Consider the following 25,196-nt stretch of genomic DNA (forward strand, 5'->3'; position numbering starts at 1 on the left):
AAAAGAATTAAGAACAGATGGATCTGTAGATAAATTTAAAGCAAGATCGGTTGCTAAAGATTTTATCCAAAAAGAATGTTTGGACTATTTTGATACATACTTTCTTGTTACTAAAATTGCATCCATTATGACTTTAATTACTTTAGCTTCTATATCTAAACTAGAAGTTCACCAAATGGATGTAAAAATAGCATTTCTTAATGGTGATCTTGAAAAAAAAATTTAAATAGAACAACCTAAAGGCTTTATTGTACCCAGACAAGAACATAAAATTTGTAAACTATTTAAATCTTTGTATAGGCTAAAACAAGCACCAAAAAGTGGCTTGAGAAGTTTGATTCAGTTGTTCTATCTTATGGCTTTTCTATAAGTGAGGCTGATAAATGTATATATACTTAGATAAATTATGATTCATGTGTTATTATATGTCTTTATGTTGATGATATTTTAATTTGTGGTACCAACATTGAAATTGTTAATGACACTAAATCTTTCTTATCTAGTAATTTTGATATGAAGGATTTAGGACCAGTAGGTATAATTTTAGGGATTAAATTGATAAGATCATCACAAGAGATTACTATTACACAATTACATTATATAGAGAAAATGTTAAAGAAATTTGATATGTTTGATTGTAAACCGCTAAGCACACATTATGACCATAGTATAAAACTAAGTAAAAATAGAGATAAACCAATGGCACAACTAAAGTATTCACAAAGTATTGGTTCTTTAATGCGTGTTATGAATTGCACTAGACCAGGCATTGCTCATGCTATAGTAAGACTTAGTAGATATACTAGTTGTCCTAATGCACAGTATTGGAAAGCACTTGATAGAATACTTAAATATTTAAAAGATACTATATTTTATGGCATTCATTATATTGTTATCTCATTGTATTAGAAGGATACAGTGATGCTAATTAGAATACTGATTCAGAGGACTCAAAGTCTACTACTGGGTATATATTTACACTCGAAGTCGTTATAGCTTGAAAATTAGTCAAGCAAACTTGTGTATCAAGATCTTCTATAGAAGCTGAGATGATTGCACTTGACAGTACTAGATAACATGCAAAATGGCTTAAAAGTCTGTTAACAGATATTTCTCCTATGGATAAGCCAATTCCTGCTATGTCCATACATTGTGACAATCAAGAGACTATAGCTAAAGCTAAGGAAAAACATCCTAATGAACTTAAGAGGCATATACGCATGAGGCTAAAGACATTAAAGTACCTTCAAAAACATAGAGTAATAGAATTGGAATATATAAGGACTGCTAAAAATATAGTAGATCCACTAACCAAAGGACTTGTAAGAAGCCAAGTTATAGAATTAACGAAGGAAATGAGACTGAAGCCCATTAATTGATCATCCAACAACGGCAACCCAATATAACTGATTGGAGATCTCAAGAAAAAAGTTCAATGGGTATTAACAAGTTATTTTAGGATGATAGGAGAAGCACTAATTTGAAAAAATGGAGATAATTACTCCATAGTCCCATTATGATAAAAGTGCTTTTTAATGCAATGGTAAGAAGAAGGATAATTATCCTTAATAAGTCCATAGCAAATTATATATGCTGGGTGTTCATCTGTTGCAAACACCCTTGAAGAACTCATCTATATGAGTGTAGTTGTGGGGCCACAACCTATGGGATTGGACTATCTCTAGAGTACTCATAAAACCAAGATACTAGCGTAAGGCTGAAAAGTGCTAATCTAAATGAACCCGACAATAGCTAGTACTATGTGTGTGGTATATAAAATTTGTGTCAAAGAGCCTAGTTCAAGACCTTGTTCACTGCAGTCTTTACAAATGGAATATGTCAACACTAAGTAAAAGTTTAAACCCATAAGGTATCTTTACCTATTATGTAGCATTCTTAATTCAGTTGCATTTTGTATGTGCTATATGATTTTTAAAATTTTGAATTATGTGGAGGATTGTTGGTTTATTAAGGTTTTTTAATTCAAAATTTTGAGATTTTAAGAAACCCATAAATATAAACAACCTTATTTAATTTAGACTCCCAAATAACTTGATTTTCTAAAGAGATAAGATTTAGTACATTTATCTTTATTTCTCTCTCATCTTTTAAAATTTTATGAAATTCTATGGATGCATGTCTTAGTAATTTGTTACAAAATATGTTAAACAGTTGCTCTCTCCATAAATGAAGAGATATATTCTAACATAAAGATGCATCCAATCTGATGGTGCTTCCTAAAGATATAACTTTTGATGAATGGATGGACAATATGAAAGGCTAATGAAAAGATGCCTAAATATCCAATCATACTCACCTTTTCATGTCTATAAATAGAAAAGGCCATACTTTCCATCCATCTCAACAACATCCTCTTCCATCCGAATAACTTTCCATCCATCTCAACAACATCCTCTTCCATCCGAATAACATCAGATTAGAGGAGAGAATTGAGTGTACTAATCGAGTAAACTCAAGTGCACCCATTAAGCACTTGATAAGAGGATGGTGTCCATATAAAAGAGGATTGAGGGATAAATTATTTCAATCAAGTTTGCTGATTTTCAACATATCTGGATTTGGCTAATTTAGATTTGACTTTGATTCTCCTTCATTAGAGTGCACTTCAAGAAGAACATGAAGCAGTTTATTGTATCTTGGGAGTAGACCGCGCTATTAACTGTTTGCGCCTCGGTAGGGCAAATTCTACTCTAAAGAAAGCATCTTCCAAAGTGTGCCTTGAACCGAGTAACATCAAACCTTAATTTATATATTTATTATGTGCAGAAAGCTATTGATTAAGTATCAAACATAAATTATAATACTAAATAATTAAAAATTTTTTCCAACATACATACATCCAGATACACATTTTGGGGATTAGGCAGCCAATAGGACGCTATGCTTATTTTATGGGATACTGCACATAAGCTAGAGGTTCAGTTATGAAAGCACTGAGAGGTATTGTATATGATTTTTTGGAATCTAAATTTACGGTATTAGGATCGGCAATTAAAACATTGAATCAAGATGTCTGTCAAAGGACACTCAATTTTCTAACTATAAAAGAATCACTCAAAAGTTACAGACCTTTACCTTTACTTAAAAGCATGTCTAATGTTAAGATATGAATATGGATTATTAATCTAAAAGTCCAAGCCAACTCAGTTGAGAGCCTAAACAAAAGATTTATACACTAAAGCCCAAAAACAATCTAGATTGAGCTAGTCTGAGAACTTTCTAGGCTGGCAGCTAATCACAATCATGTCATGAAAGAGAAATTTTTTGTCACGCAACTGCAGTGATGATTGACTCATGCATAAGATCGGACAGTACATGAGAAAAAAAAAATTTCACCAATCCCACGTATGAGCCAATCATCATGTGCGGTGCATACATCCGTGCACCACGCACGGTGCGCAAAGAATTTCTCATTATGAAATAAGCTTGAATCTTTTGTTGAATTGAATTCCAAATATTCTAAACATGTGGCACACTGGTGTACCGTATAAAATAAGAAAGAATAAACGTAAATCTATCGATAAAGCGTATTGAGATTGATATATTCATCACAATCCAACACAAAGCATCTCATTAAAATCACCAAGCACTCAAATACACTTTCATGTAGGTTCATTATTTTTAAGTTTTAAGCACTTTATGGGGTCAACTAATTTACATGATTTTCTTCGAGATTGACTTTAGGGCTCATTCTTTGATGGATAAATATCATAAAAAAATTGATCAATTTTCTTATTGACTAACTTATCTATTTTCTCATGCTTCTATCGATAGATAAGTAATTTTTTCATAAATAATATTTACCTATGAAATTGAAAAAAAAATCTAATTCACCTAGAATATGGATAAGTTATTTTTTCATTAGTCGAGCAAATATATTTTTTATTTTATTCCTAAAATACCTCTAATCATAATAATAATATACTAATAATATAATATATATTAAATTATAATAATATAATATAATATATAATAATATATTATAATAAAATATAATGTAATATAATATATATTATCATATATTATATGATATAATACAATCTAATACATTATAATATATAATATAATATTGTATCATCATATAATAATATGCTACTATAATAATATAAAATATTATTATTATATTATAATATAATATACTATTATAAGATAATTTATCATTATAATACAATATAATATATATTATTCATATTATTTGAAATGTAGAGATCCTCATGGAAGTTATTTAGCCAAAAAATGGGCCCTTAAAATGTATAAATAGCCAGCACCTGCATTACATGGTGCACTGAATTCCAGTATTTAGCCATTTATCTAATACAAACAACTGTTTGTTTATACATCTGTCTTTAGTCCATCAATAACTAATACTTTCATTCCCGTAGTACTCAACTTCAATCTATACCTTGAAAAACATCTCCTCTGATTAATGTGCCTTCCATGCTTCAGCTCCCTTGTTAATACGCAAGTGAAAAAAAGGATTCCTATACAAAGTATTCAAAGTCAGTTTGACCTTCTCAAGCTCTAATCTAAAACTGGATTAGAATTTCTGTTTGTTAATCCAAGGCATTACCTGACATTGATAAGATTCTCATAAAACTCAGCAGAAAACATTTCCTCCATGCCATCCATATTCATATATTTCATCAATCCACGCCAGTGCAGTGATTACTTTCTTCCACTCTGCTTTATCAATCATATAGAGGTCAAAATAGTTGATGTATAAAATCACTATGCAACTAAAAGAGTACATATACCTTAGCTTTCGTTAGATGTCAGCATTCAGAAAATTTCTGTGGCAGTGTTTGTCTAGCTTGACAAATTCCACACGCAGAGAATCCGAATATTGCATCCATTTCAATCAGATTGTTGGGGCTTGTTGATGGTTTATCATCCGGATCTTCTCATTATATTAAGCCAATATATCGCATGCTTGTAATTATTCAACCTGATGTCTTCTCTTTGATCCAACTCTGTTGTTATGAATCACTGCCCCGGCACAAGATTTTCTGCCTTAGAACAAGACACTCCATAATCCCGTGATCAAGATCTTACTCTTGTCTTCTAGGAAAGAGACTGATGACCACAGAAAAAACATACAAACTGCTGAGCAAATTTGCGGATTTCAGGGAGTTCAATTTTCTATTCCCACTCTTGTACCAATATGCTTATCTCTTGTTATTGATATTGCAACCTGTCAAATGCCCATAGAGTAATCAGGCACATAACGAGTTTATGACAGCTACTTATTACCATCGAAACTTTAGGACAAATTATTCATGTCGAGGTGTCCCTTTCGAGATAATTTCAATTCATTACGCTTCCACCTCCAGCCTATCAGTAACTTAATTTTCCATATCTTTAACTCTGATTTCCAAGACATGACCAGCCAACACAATCCCATAAGATCAGATAATGTAGGTGTTCCCTCTCTTCTTTTATATAGGCAAGTTGCTTTCCAAGACAAAGTCCTCAGAGTCGGTTGTTTTTATCTGCATCTACTCTGACAGTAGGCAGATTGAAACTACAAACATCTTGGATCAGATCTTTTAAAATTGTTCTTATTATCACTAAGCAACTCTAATTGATCTGTGCCTGAAGTCTCAGTGCCTGCTAGGTCCTTCTCTGCACATCATGTTGATGTTCTAGTGATCCTTGTGGTTCTTCCACATCCGGTCAAGACTATCTCTTAGTTTTAAGCTTAATGTTTGCACTTTCTCAGTCCTCTATACACTGGATCCATTTGGGTGCTTCCAAATATTGTCCAATGTAGGCGTATCCTACTAAGGACTGATAAATGCAAGTAGAAACCAGAAAAATAAAAGACCAAGTCTTTCAGAGTGAACTGTTCTTCCTTTCTCAAGCTCAGTTGGTGCCCTGCACTTTATATCTCTAAATGCACTGTTCTTCATGGTTATTCAACCACTAGCCCATCAGTAACTTAGTCCGCCTCCCAATTCTAGGCTTAATTTCACCACTTCTCCAGTCCTATGTAGCCTCACAGCATGACTCAGCAACTCATTATTATCACATAACAATTGCTGCTTTCTTTTCTTCCAGAAAGGCAAGATCTTAAGGAGCGGCCGGTCTTGTCTGTTTCACTTCTGAAAACAGTCTATCTGAAACCAAACTCATCAGGAACCAAGTTACTGGAGCAAATTTTTCTTGTTTTTCCAAACCTTTGCATAGCTTGTTCATTCAAAATACCAGTAGTAGACTAAAAAAACCATCTCCACCCAAGCTTCTAGTGGGAGATCAAAAGCAATTCCCAAAATCTCTAGAAGCCTGTCCTCAACTTGTGTTCCAATTCCTGTCATAGATGTATGCAATTTCCTATTGAAAACCCAAGGTTCAACTTCCCTCTCAGTATACTCGCACAATATTTTGATAGAATAATCAAACAATCAAACTCATAGAACATAAAAAAGAGAGACTATACAAAAATTCCATATAAACATTAAAACCCCTCCAATTCCTAAATCCTCCTAATTCCCTATTGTGTGAAACTGTTGAAGTGTTTAATAAAGATATAATAACCCATGCTTGCCATCAAAGAACCAATTTTTACCTTCCTTCACTTAATTATATTCACAAAAATTTTATTTCTTGACAGAAGAACTGATAAAAGAATAAAATGCACATAAGAACTAGGATCATCTTTTTTCATATTAGAAAACCTCCAATCCATACAGAACTCCGGCGTGCCTCTCATCATCCTCCTTGGCAAAGTAGAGCTCTTTCATCCTCCGAAACGCATGCCATGTCAGCAAGCTATCGGAGCCGGCTTGGTGGCACCGCCCGGCGGCCCGATCGACCTGCAGCGTGCTCGCCACCCGATCCAACCCACCGTACAAGCTATCGCAGTACTTCATCATGTGCTTCATATCATACACTCGATTCCCAAAGAAAACCCTAACGAGGCCCAAGAATTCCGCCATGGTTCTGGGCAACTTGCGGCAAGTCAGGATTTTGATGAGGTATCCGAAGTCGTAGGCGCTGTGGAAGGTCACCCAGCTGACGGCGGAGTCGTTGCACACGAGGCCGGAGGACATGAGAAGCTCAGCGAACCGGCGGGAGTCGACGCCGCGGGCGCGATTCTTGTCGAAGTCGACGCCGTTGGCACGGAGGAGCTCGATGGATTCCGGCGAGTGGCGGTCGCAGCGGGGATCGAAGTCGCGAAAGTTGAACTCCCAGACGAAGCGCGTGGCACCGTCGGTGCCAAGGTCGGGGAGCTCGCCGGCGGCGTCGGAGAGGGTGAGACCGACCTGGATGAGGTGGAGCGCGTCCACGTTGGACTTGAGAAGGGCGTACCGCTCAGCGGACGAGAGGAGGAACGGGTGTTTCCGGGGGCGGTGGACGACGCCAGGGAACTCCGTGTCCATGGCGGCGAACGGATACCGGTCCACGGCGTCCCGGATCAGCGCGAACTCCGATTCGAGGTTGTCGGCGAACACGGACCGGATCTGGACCGGCGGTTTACAGGCCTCGAGGGAAGGCATGGCGGCTCGAACCGTTTCGGTCTTCCACTTACGTTCTCCGGTTCGGCGAAGAGAGGAGGATGATGGGGGTGATGGGGGAAGTGGAGGCCTTATGAAGAAGGGATAGGGGGATGGTTCGGCGAAGAGAGGAGGAAGACGGGGTCGCGTTTCCTTTCTAGGGGCCGCGAGCGGGTTCTTTTCCTGGGGCAAGCGGGGCCCGCGCATTGCTGAGCGTTGCGATGGTATCAAAATTCGGGAAAGTCACGGATGAGTGGTGACGATGTGATGCTTTGGTGAGTGGGTCCCAGTGAGGTGTAGCCGATTTCTTATTAAGGGAAAAACACGACCGTTACTTCGGATTTTTATGGGTGGGGGTGAGCCGTCGGCGTGGGCGTGGAAACCGTGTGCTTTATTAATTTCTGGCTTTAAAGAAGGGGGAGGGGACCGGGAAGAGGCGTGGAAGATGGAGCTTGACCGGATTGTCTGCATGCGTCGTCCTCAGACTTGGTCATGGAAGGCGGGTGTGACGGATACTTCACCCCTGGTGATGCCCAAAAGGAAACGCCTTTCAAAATTTAAAAAAATGGTAACGAATACACACGTGTCAATCATGAGAGAGTTTATCCATCCGACTGATCCTGTGTGTCTCTGGATGAGTCATGGTAATACCAGATAAGCATATGCTGTTTCCACTTTGTTTTTATAAGGTATGCGCCGGTCACGCTACTGACAAGAACAGTTACATTGACGATGTTACTCGCACGTGAAGCAAGTTTTAAAAGTTAAAAAAAAAAAATTAATATATATATATATATATATTAAAATAAAAATACTTACGTTGATGGAGCCTTCATTCTATTATGCGTACAAAAAAATAGAGCCTCTGTCTATAGAAAAAGAGAAAAATATGATTGGTTTTAAGAACTCTTTTTCATTTCTTTTGGATCTCTACTGTCAAGTTTAGGATTTCATCTTACCTAGGCTGTAAGAGAGAGAGCTCGATGAGAAAAAAAGAAGAAGAGATCTAGATTCACTTTCAATGGATAAAAATTCACTCTGCTATCTCCCATTTTGATTTCTATCGATTACCATCTACCTCATCTTCTCTTGATCTCCTTCTCATGGCAATGAGAATTAAGATCCATGAGTTCCGAGGAAAGTCCAAGATGAAGTTCTTGACCCAGTTGAAAGACCTCAAGGCAAAGCTCACCCTCCTCCGCATTGCAAAGGTTATCGGTGGCATCCCCAAATATATATTAGAATGGAGGTATCTACGTTGGCAGGATCTCCGTCTGTCATATATGTGGAAAAGACAGAGCCTCTATTTGTCATGTATCAAAAAAAAAAAATGATGGATTTTAAGAGCTCTCTTTCATTTCTTTTGGATTTCTACCGTCATGTCTACGGTTTCGTCTCATCCAAGCTGCAAGAGAGAGAGCTCAATGAGGAGGAACAAAGAAGAGATCTCGATCCGCTTCCAATGGATAAGAATTTACTCCACTATCTCCCATTTCGATTTTCATCGATTGCCATCTATCTCACCTTCTCTCAATCTCCTTCTCATGGCAGCGAGGATTAAGGTCCATGAGCTCCCATGAAAGTCAAGATAAAAATTTTGACCCAGCTAAAGGACCTCAAGGCAAAGCTCGCCCTCCTCTGCATTGCAAAGGTCATCGACGATGCCTCCAAATATATATTAGAATAGAGGTATCTGCATTGGCAGAGTCTCTATTTATCATGTATGTGTAAAAGACGGAGCCTCTATCTGCCATGTGTGAAAAAAAAATATATATGATAGATTTTAAGAGCTCTATTTCATTTTTTGGGATCTCTACCGTCATGTCTAGGGTTTCATCTCACCCAAGCTGCAAGAGAGAGAGCTCCATGAGGAGGAAAGAAGAAGAGATCTCGATCCACTTCCAATGGATAAGAATTCACTCTATTATCTTCCATTTCGATTCTCGTCAATTGCCATCTATCTCACCTTCTCTTTGATCTCCTCATGGCAGCGAGGATTAAGGTCCATGAGCTTCGGGGGAAGTCCAAAACGAAGCTCCTGACCCAGCTGAAGGACCTCAAGGTGGAGCTCACCCTCCTCCGCATTGCGAAGGTCACTAGCAGCACCCCTAACAAGCTCTCCAAGATGTAATCTTCCAATGCCTTTCATTCTCAGCATTTGATCTGCATCGCGCAACAGTGCTCACGGTGTTTCTTTTTGAATTTGGCGGCAAGGAGGGAGGCTCTTGATCACACGGATAGTTTGGCTTTGCATCGAGTTTTAAAGAAATAATTTGGTAATCACTAGGCGGTCAATGGTGTTGGATTGAAAGGTGAGTGGTTTAGGCTTGATTAGAACAAATCTAGCGTTATAGGTGTCCCATAATGATAATCTCAGATGCTATTTTATTGCTCAAGTAGCATATTCTTATAGGTCAAAACTTAAGCCTATTGAGTGTTGTGTTTTTCTATCATTGGATACATGGAAGAGTTTATTTATCAAGGCATGGTTCCCCTTTTTGTGTTGTTGGTATTGCCAAATAAGATTCCTTGATCATTTAAGTGTTCGAAATATTCATTCTTTTCTGCACCTTAAGAAATCTTTATGCATAAAACATTCTCAAGTACTTGATATCTCACATCTTCTTTCTGCATTAGTTATTTGTGATTACTTATTCCCTTACGGAAGATCAAATATAACAAAAGTATGAGGGCTGTATGGGGTTGGCTTGTGTTTGGTTCAATGCTCATATTTATCAGCTATGGTTCCTCAAATGTATCTTACCTAGCTATATAATGTGAAGCATTCGATGAAGTGAGATATGTGGTCAGGTAGTGACTGACTTTGAAATGCAGGTAGTTAGTTGATGGAGAAATGATATAGCATGATGTTTATATAAATGAGTGAATTTTTTAGTGCTTAATTATAGTAATTGTAACAAAGATAGTTGTTGACTCCAGAATTTGATTTTAATAAATAACAAAATATTTGAGTATATAATAGAATTAATAGTTTCATAAAGTGCATGTTTCAGGAAGATTGGAAAAGCTTCAAAAAATGATTCCTTATGGGTAAATAAGACTCAAAAGAAGTATTTGGATGTCTTCTTGCTATGAAAGAGTATAAAAATCAAGATGGAAGCGAATCCCAAAAGATGGAATCAAAAAGTCTTTTAGATGAAAAGTTTAGAAATTTTCAATTGAAGGTTGATTCGAGTCAACTCAAGTTGAATCCGAGTGGACTTGAGTTGAAAAATAGAAGAAAAAGAAGTTCTAACATGTTATAGTTCTTGCCGGTACGTTCTTGAGTCGACTTCAATGAGGAATGACAGAAAAATGGTTTTTCAGAACCAAAAATGTTAAGTGGACTCACTAGATTTGAGTGGACTTACAGACTACTCGAGTCGACTCGAATTACTCAAGTCAAAGTTTTTAGTGAGAGACAGAAAAGAGTATTTTCGAGTCTTTTGGATCGAGCAGACTTGAAACAAGCCGAGTGGATTTGAATGATATTCGAGTTGACTTGAATCCTGTCCGAGTCAACTCGAGTTCCAATAGCTAGTTCTGTAGAATTTTCAAAACTTTACAGAATTGATTCCAACGGCTCTATTTCGGATTTTAATGATCAAAAATAATTTTTTGACTTTTTAAACAATATTAAACATCCACCAAACTTATTGAAGATCATCAATAGATAAGAAAATCAAAGAAAAAATGAGAGACAACAAGAAAAGGCCAAGAGCATTGAGTAGTGTACATTCATTCTTCAACTACCTCAAACATCAAATCAAAAGAGCCTTTTCATCAAGAAGACAAGCTCAATAACTGAAAAACTTTCTCAAAAAAATATTCTATAAGCTTCATCAACTTTTATTTTGCTCATTAAAGAGCTTTTTATAGTTTTATTACTTTCATTTCAATTATTCTGTCGTACTTGCTTCAATCGGAGATTGAAGCAAGAAGATATACTCATGCAAGTTTTGTAATTGGATTATAAGCTGGGGATTGGCTTGGGTTAGGTTTTGATTGGCGATCTCATATAAAACTAAGTAAATTTTCGATAGTGAGCCTATAAAACTATCTTGCTATAATCTTGGATAGATTATAGTGAAAATGTTCAAGGAGTTCCTGAAAAGTGGACGTACGTGCTGGGATGTATCAAACCACTATAAAATTTGTGATGTTTGTATGTTGCTTGCCTCTTCTATTGCTTTTATCTTTTTCATATCGTAGCTTGCTTAATTGTATCATTTTTTGCTTCACTCACTTCATTGTTTTGTAAAAATAGTATATAATTATTTTAAATTTTTAAAAATCTAATTTATCCCTCTTTCCTTTTAGGTTGTCTTACTGGGCAACAATAATATCCGAACAGTTGCATCAAGGACAACTGTTAACATTTTTCTTGGTTAATGCATGTGTGTATGCTTGCATGCATATGTAAGTATGAGTCAATCTCCTATAATATTTTTATATATATCCCATGCCAAATCCTTTTGTCTGACCTGCATATATACATATGTATGTATATAAAGATGATTTATAAAGCATAGGTTATCAAAATAATAATAGTCCATACTTTAATTGATATCAACTTTTATAGGCTCATCAATTAATCATTAAAATTCATTGACCCCATTCTATAGTTCATAGCAAGATGTTGAAATCATAGACTACAATAGTGACCGTTGACCATTGTAAGGTTCACTTACAACCTCCTCATATTTGGAGGTAAAGGGGAGTATCTCGAGTACATCTAGAAAGGATCCATAATATTTTTTTAATGCTGAAAAATAGTTCATTTTATATATAAGTATCAGACATATATCCAAGAAGTATTTAGTGAGTTTGAGTATCCAACTTGGACATGGCATATGATTTGAAATATCCATGCTTTCTACATATATATTTATAGTCAACATTATGCATAAAATACAATATTTTTATTAGTTTAGTCATTTTTGAAATATATATAAAATAAATATAATAGAATAGATAAATAAAATAAAATATTTTTTTAAAAAAATTACATCCCATGTATCGCAGAGGATTATAAGCTAGTTTTAATAGTAGAATAGAGTTGATGGGAAAACAGAAAAAAAAGAGATGGCTTGTATCTTTTGTGTGAAAGAAGGGTCACACAAATCTACAACAAGCAATGATCATTTTAAGATTTGTGCAATTGGATCAAAGAAGATTTTTGGACTGCTTTGAAGAATGTGTAAGGCATGATTCAATGATTGATATTGTGGAAAAGAATCAATTATTTTTCTCGTACAAAAGATACAATCCTAAAAAAAACTAGTGTTGTACAAAGCTGCTAATCAAATAGAGCAGCTCATGAGCTACTTCAAGAAAAGCTAAGGAGCAGGAATTGAAACTTTCGTACAAAAGAGAATTCATCTTCTTCCATGTGAATCTACCGCCGTTGAATTGTGCATGCTACTTTAAGAAATATGCAGATGGATGAATGAGTTTATAATGCTTTAAAAATCTATGCAGGATACGATCCAACAACCGATGTCAAAAGAAGATCAATCATTCCTTCAAAAGAAAGGTGCAACTCGGACCCCAAACTAAGGTGAGTTTGAAACTAAAGAAATCAAATATAAACTGGGCTCGAACTAATTTCCAGCTAAGCCAAAAGGTAGATCCAACAGAGTAAGCCTAGATAGATCATTGGATCAGGCTTTTATTAGTATTTCTCTATCATTAATTGAGTAAAATTGGCTTGAACCAAGCTTCAATCGAGTTTGATTTAAACTCGAACTAATTCAACTCAATTTAATTAGAATAATCAATTTGGTCAATTAACCTTCAAAAAGTAATTATCGTGGACCTAAAAGCAAACGGTCGTGACTGGATTAAAAAATGAAAATAATTTGCATTATATATTTAAAAGAATTCATTATGGGAGACAAGCGTGGCATTTTGTATTATTGTGGTTGTAATGATTGATTTTGAGTACACTCATAAAGTTGTGGACCCTTTCCTATCATCTACGAATTCAAAAAATATCTTGCCCATATGCAAACATAATTGCAATTGCTTTTAGGCTTTTACATCAACCTTCCACAAAAACATATTTGATCCTTGTCTGCACCAACTTCTTAATTATTACGAAATTAAAATTCCATCTTTTACCACTGCAACATGCTTGCTCACCATGTGTCAAAGGATCAAAGCTTCACACAACCACATGCCCTTTCCCTTTTTATGAAAAAGAAAAATCATCTTCTGATGCAGCGGAACTAGTCACATAAGTCACAATCCTTATAATCTTGTGAACTATGCCATATTAATTTACTCTATTATTCCGTCCTCACATGTTTGTATGAACAAAGGGTTATTTTCCTCCAACAGACAAACGAGGCTGTGGTCCGAAAGCAAGAGGCTTCAGTAGTATCCTCAGTGGACGACGATAGAGTCTGCACCAAGAACGTCCTCAGCAGCGCCTCACTCATTCCACATTCAAACTGCTGACAAATGAGGCGAATACTTTTCTTCTATAATTTGTTAGGCTCAGAAGACACCACATGTTTGGAGTTATTTTTTTTTTTTAAAAAAATCAGCCTGTAGACTTGCAGGTCGACTAGCCAATGAGTCAACTACTCAACTTCTCCTGGAAGCTGACCAAGTCCTGGAACAGCAATTATTGCTTGTAATACATCATAACACCAATAAAATTGTTGACGACCCTGTCAGCCGCTCCTGGTCTTCCCCAAATTTCGTTCCACATCTTTTTCAATTCCTTCCACTTTCCTCCAAGTTCCGTGCCGCTGCTGCTTCTTTTGGTTGTACGAATCGCTGTCACGTGGCCACAGCGAGCATCTGCTAATGTTTGCTTAGATACATGAAACATAAAAAAATTATTAAATCCACTGCAAAAAGACCGGTTACAATATCTATCAGTCAAAAAAAGAAAAAACCTTCCAATAGCATCTCTCTCTCTCTCTCTCTATATATATATATATATATATCCACTAATTAAGTGGATTAACTGTCATGATCCAGCCCATTGGGCCTTAAACCCAGCCCAATACACAAAAAAAAAAAAAAAAAAAAAGAAGAAACAGAGGAGAAGACTCCCAAAGGGAGTCTTCTGCCTCCTCTCACCGACTCCCAACCAGAGTCGGAAAGAGGCCCCCTCCGGCTCTATTTAAGGAGGAGATCTCTCCTTTCTCTCTTCCACTGAAAATCTCGAAGTTCATCGACGGCAATCGCCAAAAAATTATCGCGGAAGACCGACTCTGTGTCCGTCCAATTTTCTCGCCAGAAAGTCTTACGGGCGTCGAAAATGAGCCTCCTTCCCTTCCTCTCTTCTCCTCCTTTCTTCTCGTACCGGTGTGCACACTCGTCGGCGATCGAAGTCGTCAGATTTCTTTGAGAAAGGGGTTTCGGTTTTGTTTGGATTTGGACGTCGGTGGTCGCCGCCGGCCATCGAATTTGTATTTTCTTGGATGGTGGGTTGCCGCCCTCCTGCCCATGGCCGCTCCCATGCCGGCTGTGCCGCCGGTCGGCCAGCCAACGAAGGGATTTGAGATCCCCAATTTCGGCCCAAGGCAAACCGCAGGAAGAAGAAGAAGGAAAAGAAAAGAAAAAAAGAAAAAGAAAAGAAAAAAAAATAAAAAAAAATAAAAAAAATAAAAAAATAAAAAAATAGAAAAAATTATATAAAATAATAGGACTCTCTCTCCTCTCTCTCTTGTGAAGAAAAAAAAAGAGGAAAAAAAAGAAGAAAGAAAAAAAGGAAAGAAAAATTAAATAAATAAATATTGATATAAATAATAAAATATGAGAAAGAGAGTTTCTCTCTCTTCTCTCTCTCCCTTCAGCCTGAATTAATATTTTCTTTCTCTAAAATTAAACTTTCTCTCTCTATAATTTTTTCTCTAGGTTATTTATCTCTCCTAAGATTTCTAGAATTTTGAGAAGAATGATGATGAATTGAAATTGATCCTAATAATAAATTTTGATCTGTGATCGTCGGACGGTATATCGACATCCACCTTGATCAGACTTAATATTTTTTAAGATTCTATTTTTCATGATTTTATTAAATTATCCATATGATAATTTCAGCATGATTTGATCTGATCGATCATATTTGTTGAATCATATCGTTTGAAGAGTTCAAGATAATTTTTCTCTCTCTAAAATTTTCTCTATCCAAAATTTTCTCTCTCTAAAATTATTTCTCTCTCTTGATCGATTTCTCTCTATAAAAAGATTTATCAATGAAGGAATTGCTTTTAATATTTCTGATCTGATTCTAATAAAGAATCTTGATCTATGATTGTCGGACAGCGTGTTGGTACTCATTTTGATCAGATCAGATATTTCTCAATTTGATCATCCATGATTTTGATTTAACCATGACTTGATTAGATTATTTTGATCACACCAATCGAGATGTTGGACTATGGCATCTGATTAATTTGAATTATACCTCATAAATTCTCTCTCCTCTGATTTTCTCTCTCTACTTGATTTTATGAAATCAATGAAGAAACCTCGGTCCTATCACTTCGAATCTGATTTGATCTGATAGTCAAACTTTGAATCATCTATATCCTAATTAGATTTTGATTACATGAAATTAAATGATCAGACCCAATCTAAATTATTGAAATATGATATTCGTATCCTTTCTAATTATTGAAATTGATATTGTATAGGATTGTGGATGTTTGATCATAGGATATCATGATATGATCTATAAATAAAATTTTTGAAAAAAAATTTATAGAATTATGTAGATTATTGAAATGCATTCGAGATAAATAATGTTTCATTTTTTTTTAGATTTATCTATAAATTATAATATATTTTTTGAAATGATGCATGTATTGGATGAATGATATTTTGTTATGAAAAATATCTTATTCAAAATGTTATGATGAAGCATGATTGAACATATTGATTTTATGATGCATTATATTGATTGATTTCGATACTACATGATTATATATTTTATTATCGAAATTAGAATATGAAATATAATTTATGAAAAATTATGATATAAGAGCAATATAAATTGACAACCTGACTATGTAAAGGACCCCGTCAATGGGGGCATATACATTGGCAATTGATTTGTCCTGAGGATTTATATTACCAGCAAGACCAACGACATGTCGTTAGAGAGATCAACGACAAACCGTCAGAGAGTTCAGCGGTTCTGAAGGATTTTGCTGCCAGATGATTCGCAGCTCACCACAAGAAGATATGCGGTGTTATGATCCTATCATAAGAAAAATATGGTCATAGCTCATAGTTGATAAAAAGAATTTAAGAATGAAAGAAATTATAATCTCGAAAGAAACTTGAATTTTTGAAAAAAAAAAATTTGGTATGAACTATATTGCATAATCGAAATTGATTTCAAATTGATGAATCCTATATATTTATTTTTTATAAATAATTATTTATTTAAATATCTAATTAAATCTGTTAAAAGTGATCATTGCTTATTGGGCTGTCTAGCTCATTATCTCTTATTTTATTATTTTTATAGATGTTGAGGAATTAAGATGATACAAAATAGGAACGGAAGAGTGATTAGAAGCAGAACTTCCATACTTTTATTTAGACTGAAAGTCTTATTGAATTTAATATAATGCTTATTGAACATTGTGAAAGTTATTGAGATATTAAAGTTGAAATTTGGATTGTTATCTTTTTGATTTAAATTATTGATTAATTATTCTGCTGGGAAGTATTGGTATCGCGATAAGATGCCTTGCATGCTTATGGGAAGAGTTTCCTATGAGTATGCAGTGGTTGCCATGATTCTTGAATCACAAACTCGGGTCGGGGGCATGACACTAACTGTGACAAGAAATATCTGGCAAATCCTCTGTTAGGTCAGCCTATATCTTTTATCTCCGATAAACAGAGCTCCAAAGCTTGACATCCATCGTCCCCTTCCGTTTTGGCTTTGTATCCACATGGGTGGTAGCACTGAACATGCACAATAAATCATTTAAAACCAACTCTATTATAAAAATATTATTTAAAACCAAAAAAAAATATATAGCATACCTGTAATCTTATTTTGGCACAATATATAATTGCAGTCTTATTTATTAGGAAGGAATGTGCAGGTTACAAGAATTTTTGCTACGATATATTTAGATTATTTAACTACTAGAATGTATTGTCAATGTTATTGCAATTTATCTGATTAATCTCATTTGGATATGGCCCATACTAATATGTATCTAAATTTATTTTATATGTTTAAGATTAATCTAGATTTTGACTAAAGATAAATCTCTCATGAAGTGATAGGAATATATTTAATGATTTAATAAAATTGAGCTCTAAACAACCATCATAGATAATATCCAATTTTTAATCATTGCGACCAATTCAGATACTGCTTTTAATGGATAAGACACGTTATGAGAACTTGTAAGATCCAACCCATCGAATATACTCGCATCAAGAATTAAAAAACCAAGGCATTGCTCCACGACATCGAGGAACACATCTTGCTTGGTTCTCTTGTAGTTACAGGTAGCATTGAGCTTGAAAAATAATGACTAAAGGTATGTTAATTTCTGCATTCAGATTAAAATTTCCTACACTCAATAGTATCAGAGTCATGTCTATGATATTTTCACTACAAGAATACTGAATATTAGCGACGATATTAGTGATGAAAAAAAATTATCGCTAATAACTTCTTTTAGCCACCACAAAATTGACCAAAAATATTACCGTCACTAATACTATTAGCGATGACAGTTTAATTATTAGCTATGGCAAAAGCTGTCACTAAAAGTATTTAAATTTTTTATTTTTTTCATAATATTTAAATAAAAAATAATTATTAGCGATGGCAAATTGGAGTTATTAATGACGAAAATCTTACCATCGCTAATATTTTTTTTAAAAAATCTAAATAATAACTTAAAAAAATAATTTTTTTGAAAATATTATTAATGATGAAATTAACGATCGTGATACTTTTCTGTCACTAATAATTTAAAAATTTATTTGGATTCAATTCAAATCCAATTTAAAATTTTATCAAACCTAATTTAATTAGACTTTGAATCTAAATTCTACTTAGATTATAAAATCTAATTAACCTCAAATTAAGTCAAGATTAATTAAATTAAATCTGATTTAAATCAATTAGAAGAAAATAATTATCAATTTAGATTCAATTCAAATCTAATTTGAAGTCCTGTCAATCCTAATTTAATTAGATTTTGAATCCAAATCCTACTTAGATTGTAAAACCTAATTATCTTCAATCTAAGTCAAGATTAATTAAATTTAATCTAATTTAAATCAATTAGAAGAATATGGTTTTCAATTTGGGTTCAATTCGAATTTGATTCGAATCTGATTCGAATCCAATTTGAAATTCTGTTAAATCTAATTCAATTACACTTTGAATCTAAGTCTTACTTGGAATATTAAAATCCAATTAGCCTCAAATTAAGTCAAGCCTAATTAAATTAAATCTAATTTAAATCAATTAAGATTTGATCCATAAATTAATTAAGCTCAAAAATTTAATAAAATCCAATAATAATTTTTAACCATCCAAAAATAATCAAGAAGAAAAAAATTTTTAATATTAAAATTTAATATTAAAAAAATTAATAGTATTAGCAATGATATTAGCTTACAAAATAATTTATCGTGGCTAATAATTTTGAAAAAATATTATTTTAAAAATTTTTTAAAAAAATTAATATTAAAAATTAATATTTTAAAAAAATTTAATAGTATTAACGATGGCGGATGGGTATTAGCGATGAAAACTACCGTCGCTAATATGTTGACACGTAAAATGGAGTTTTATCGATCGTATTGCCGACAGTCATTGTTGTTGGTAATAGTTCGGCTAAAAAACCCCCTGTTCATTGGAGAGAAAAAATTCTACACTCGTTCTTCTCCTTCCTGCGAATCTCCTCTTGTTCTCCTCCTTTCTGGCTTTTCCCCACCTCGCCAGCACCTCCTTCTGACCGATGGCGACCCCCCTCCCCGATGCATCCTTCCTGACGTTCCTCGCTCCCCATGCATCCTCCTTCCTGATGTCCCGACCCTACTGGTGCCTCATACGTCGTAGTCCGAGCCCGTCGCCCCAGCCCCGCCTTGCCCGTGGTGGCCCTGACCCCACTGGCGCCACCCGTCGATGCCTCCTATGCCGTGGCTCCGAGCGAGCCGCCTCGACCTAGCCTTACTCGCAGGTGCCCCGACCCCATCGATCAGACACTGTGGTCCCCACCCCACCGACCTCTTCATGGCCCCATTCCTGCTGGCCTGACCGTGCAGCTCCCAGCCTGTGGCCCCGACCCTGTGGCCCTTACCCCATGGGCCCATCCCCGCACTAGCGCACTTACTATTGTGAGTATTAGTGATGGCATGGGCCGCATCAATTAGATGTACGAGACTTGGGGTTATGTTATGGTATCTTTTTCTTCTTCCCATATGATGTCTTAAAGCTGATGGTTGCTATATTCTTATGGTTGCCTTCTTATTTTCTCAAATGATGATTCAAACTAAATGGATATTGAAGGGACTGGCCTCTTTTTCTTCTTTCTATATGATGTCTTAAAGCTAATGGGTGTCGATGAGTTTTGGTTGTTATATTCTTATGGTTGCCTTCTTATTTTTTCTGATGATGATCCAAACTAAATGGATATTAAAAGGACTGACCTCTTTTCTTCTTCTCATATGATGCCTTAAAGCTGATGGGTGCAGATGGATTTTGGTTGCTATATTTTTATAGCTGTCTTCTTATTTTTTCTGATGATGATCCCAACTAAATAGATATTGAAGGGACTGATCTCTTTTTCTTCTATCTATATGATGTCTTAAAGTTGATGGGTGCCGATGAATTTTACTTGCTATATTCTTATGATTACCTTTTTATTTTTTCTAATGATGATTCATACTTAATTAATGGATATTGAAGGGAATGGCTCCACAGATTACTATGGGCTCTTTTTTTTGTTTTCATATGATGTCTAAAACTTGATGGGTGCCGATGGATTTTGATTGCCATTTTTGAGGACAATGAAAGATTTTATGCAATGAGAACTGATCTCTTCTTCTACATGTTCGAAATCCTACATCCTTTTTTCTCTCTTTGGGAGGTTATTAGCCTTGGAGCAGCAACTTGCTGGTACACTATGAATTGAAACTTACCTTTCCATAAACACCCCCCATAAATAATAATTTTCTTGGAATCCTACAGGTTTAGGAAGTCATGGACTGGAGCTCCACTTGCCTAAATATCTATTTATTTTTACTAGATCAACTTGATGCATCTAGTAATGTTGTCCTTGATTTGTAGTAGATGACTCATCACAGCAGACCTATTCTTAAACCCGTCAATCGATGTCGATCCTTCATCAAAGAGATCATATGTTATATAAGATTGTTAGTTAGCATCGGCAATGTATCAATAGAAAAATGATTCTCATCCAATAGTATATGATAATATGTTGGTCTGCATAGCTACAAAGATTGAAGTCAAACTCCATCAGGTGACAAATACTTATGACAAGTTACCTTTAATCGAAGAAGAACTACTTCTTACAGAAATTAGGATGCTCGAAAGGGAATTGGAATCATACATCATCAAGATCTGGACAAAAGTATCCTATTGATGCAGTCAGATCTCTTTTTTTTGATTTATGTTTTAGACTAATATTGCTCATTTTTTTATTAATCATAAATTATGCACCCTACTTTTATGAACGTGGTACAAAGTTAAGGTATCATGATATACAGTTAAATAAATATGATACATAGTTATTTTATTCTGATACATAATTAATATAATATGATAGATAGTTATTTTTATTTTCAGAGATTATAGATCATGTGTTCTCGAGGTCAAAGCCGTCATAGCTGAGGAAGGAGCACTGGAGGAGAGAGCTCTCATGCAGCTTGCTCACATGGTTCTGCAGCACATATGCCATATGATAAACTTTAATACTTTAATTATTCTGAGCGAGCGACCTCAAAACTTCCTGAATGTCATCTGCAATACGATCATGGAGCTTCTCTAAGACCCATAGCTACACGACCAGCTGGGCTCGTCATCCCAGCTATCACATCAGGTAATTATATTACTAAACCCTTTTACTTATTTTAAGTTTTCATATTTAGAAGCTTCATATATTTAAGTTTGAGTCTGGAAAAGAGATCTAAGGGCTAAAAATTCAATCTAATCATCCAATCAATGGATCGGGAGTGTCTATAACTCCGTATCATCAAATGAAATATGTAGAAATAATCTGTTCGAGAATCAAAGAAGTATATCGAAAGATACACCTCCATATCAAAAGATACGTCTCCATATCGAAACTTACTAATATTATTTTATATTTTTTGTTACAGAATGTTGGAACATCTGGTTCTCATCCATCAGCTACTGAAGAGGAGTAGGAGGAGGAGGAGATGGATGATGATGAAGATCAGATCTGATTTTTTTTTGATGTATTATATTTTTTAATATTATTTATAAAAAAATTATATAATTTATATTTTTAATATAAAATAATTAATTTTTAATTTTTGATTATCATATTATCTTTAAATTTTAATTATAACATGTATTAGAAACTATAATTCATTATGATTAATTAAAACATATTTTAAAAGATATTATTATTAATTTTTTTTAAAAAAATAAAATTAATTATTAATGATGGTATTAGCGATGAAAAATATCATCACTAATACTTATTAGCTATGGTATTAGAAATGATAATACCGTCGCTAATATTTTTAAATTTTTTACTTAATTTAAAAATTAAAAAAAAATTAGAGATGACATTATGATGGCAAATATCATCATTAATATTTTTTTAAAAAATTTAATTTAAAAATTAAAAAATAATTAATGATAAAATTTTTTCATCGCTAAAGTCATCTCTAATAGCCTTATTAGTGATAGCTAGGATTTTTGTCGCTAATTAGGGTATTTAGCGATCAAATTTTTTCAGATTTGCTGTTACGATGGAATTAACGATGGTGAGATTATTAGCGATGGCATGTGGACTATTAGCGATGGTAACTAGCCATCGCTAATAGTCTGAATTCTTGTAGTATTTACTAAGTCCATGATCTTTACATTATATGAAAAATTTTTATATATCATATTTTATATTTATTTTGACACATTATTGATGAATAAAATGAAAAAGAATTTTTTTTTTCTTTCGACAGCTGTCGGGATAAACTGTAGATTTGACTGGCCATCGTGGTCAGTTGAAATCATCATGATTCGAATCCATTCTGAATTTCATAAAGAATGCATGATTATTTATTTATTTTATTGGGCCTGTGATCTAGAACTTTTATTGGAAATAAAAAAATGAATAAATATATAAAGGATCAGAAGAGGGACGATAGCACCTACATTTTTCCCACCATCGTGCCCTCCTCCTCTTACTGCAGTGGCTGGATGAGTTGCGGGCGACCGTTTGGATGGGCCGACGATGAGTCGAAGTGCCGGATGTGGCATTGTTCTTTGGTATGAACCAATCTCCCATAAGATAGATCATTACCAGCATACTGGCAGTTGGGAGAGGGCTTTAGGTTGGCTACTATTGTGGTCGGCCGGTGAGTCGGCATTGGGGATATGCAGGCACCGCTGGCACCTAAGTGATTATCTCCTCTGGGTGCATTTAGTTAGCTATTAAAAAAGTATTTTTTTATTTTTTAATTTTTAAAAAGCAAAAATCAAAAAGCAATGTTTGGTAACACCATGAAAAGTAAAAAGTAAAAAGTAAAAATTAAAAAAATCAAAATAATTACTTTATATGCAAAGCAAAAATTTTTTATTTTTCAAAACTTGCTTTTCTGCTTTTTTTACTTTCGCACATCTAAAACGCCAAACCAAAAAATAAAGAGCCCGAATCCTTCTCTCTCGTCGAGCTCATCACCTCCCCACCCCCTTCTCCCTCCCTCCCTAAACTCTTCTCCCTCGTCGAGCTATTCATCTGCCGTCCCCAAATGTTGCTTTTTGTTTTATAGCAACGTAGTTACCAAACATACTTTTTACTTTTTTACTTTTACTCAATAGCAAAAATCAAAAAAAATAAAAAATACTTTTTAAAATTCAAAAGTGTAACCAAATGCACCCTTTGTTTTTCTTTTTCACCTTTGGTCTCTCATCTAGTCTCCCAATCACCGACAAATCGGCATGATGATCCAACCTGATAGCACCGATTGAGAACCCATCGATAACCCACTAGTGAAGATTTGCCGGATAGGGGGCATCCGGCTCTTGCCACCTCCACCACTTCCAATTGGCAAAAGGATGAAGGGAGGAACCTCTTAATCATCAAAAAATCGATGATTGGTCTTGAGAAACAATGATGGTCAGTCGATTAGGCTTTTTTAGGTGGCCGCCAGTCGGGACATCGTCGGGGAGGAGGCATCTGGCTTCTGCCTCCTCCGCTGCACTTGATCGGGAAACAGTGAAAGGCAAAGGAGGAAGAAGAAGAGAAAAAGTGGGTTTGAGTTTCAGATTTCAAGTTTTGACCCATAAATCCGAATCCATTAATCCTTAGCTCTTTTGATAGTTGACTGGAACATACCACATGTAGCTGGTTTAATTTGGTTTATCAAACTTTTATAATTTAGCCCCTAATAAAGTATTTATTATATATAGATCCTTTGATTAATTGCACTTTAGCCTCTATAATAAATTTTATTACATAAAATTTTTTGAATTTTTATTAAGCCCCTATCATAGAGTTTATTACATAAAGATTCTTGAATTATTATTTAATCCCCATAAACTTAATTACATAAAGATTCTTTGATAATTATGATAAGGTCCTTATATAGTTTTATTGCATAAAAGTGTAAATTTGTACAATGGATGATTAATTTATCTGCTATTTGATTTGTTTATATGCAAAAAAAAGGAACACATCTATTATCATATTTTTGATAATATGTTCAATGTCATATTAAAGTTAGTGAATTTATTATGTTCAAAAGTAGCCACAGCATCTGAGTATAATAAAAGCTATTTAAAGATTATAAAATAAAGAGTAATGGCATGTGAACAAAATTATAATTAATTCATAGAAATAATTTGCTTTATTCACAGGGAGTGGTTATTTTTGTAATTTAATTGGAATAAGATGATAATTTAGGTATTAAGAATAGAACTATTTCTAGACCTACATGTATGAAAATTTACTATTTTTTTATGCCTATGTTGCTGGTTTTATTAATAAAATTTTAGTAAATTTTATGCATAATGCATCTCTGCCCATAGAAAGGTTAGAATTTATTACTAAAATAATATCAATTATTCAGTATTAATTCTCATAATTATAATAGGAGCATAGAAATTTTTTTCTTAATGGATTGAATTTCTTGAAATAGAAAGAGAAAAATAGTACTCATATTAGGATGTGTTGACCTTGATCCGATGTTTTGAGTGACTAAATTTTCACCATTTACAGATGAAAGCATACCAAAATAGAAGAGCTTTCAAAGATATGTGAGCATTTCAATCGACTTAGTTTGCTTTACAAGAAATCTAATGTGCCACATTAAGGGATCCTCCCCTTCATGCATATTTTTTTTGAATGTTGCAAAGCAGAAATTAGTAAGTTCCAATAAGACAAAGATCTGCATTCGTGAGCATATTATAGAGATGAGGAATATTATAGCACAGTTATCTAATATTAAAGTTTCTATATC

The 25,196-nt window shown here is 34.4% G+C and overlaps 1 protein-coding gene across 1 annotated transcript; it reads right to left on the reverse strand.

Annotated features, from left to right (window-relative positions):
- Positions 1-6,561: 6,561 nt before the first annotated feature.
- On the reverse strand, positions 6,562-7,736 carry LOC105033956 (probable CCR4-associated factor 1 homolog 11). The gene has a single exon (XM_010908942.4). The coding sequence runs from the start codon at positions 7,719-7,721 to the stop codon at positions 6,687-6,689; it is 1,035 nt and encodes a 344-aa protein (XP_010907244.2). The 5' UTR covers positions 7,722-7,736; the 3' UTR covers positions 6,562-6,686.
- Between the last annotated feature and the right edge of the window lie 17,460 nt (positions 7,737-25,196).

This window comes from Elaeis guineensis, chromosome 7 (genome assembly GCF_000442705.2).
Source record: "Elaeis guineensis isolate ETL-2024a chromosome 7, EG11, whole genome shotgun sequence".
Classification (NCBI taxonomy): domain Eukaryota; kingdom Viridiplantae; phylum Streptophyta; class Magnoliopsida; order Arecales; family Arecaceae; genus Elaeis; species Elaeis guineensis.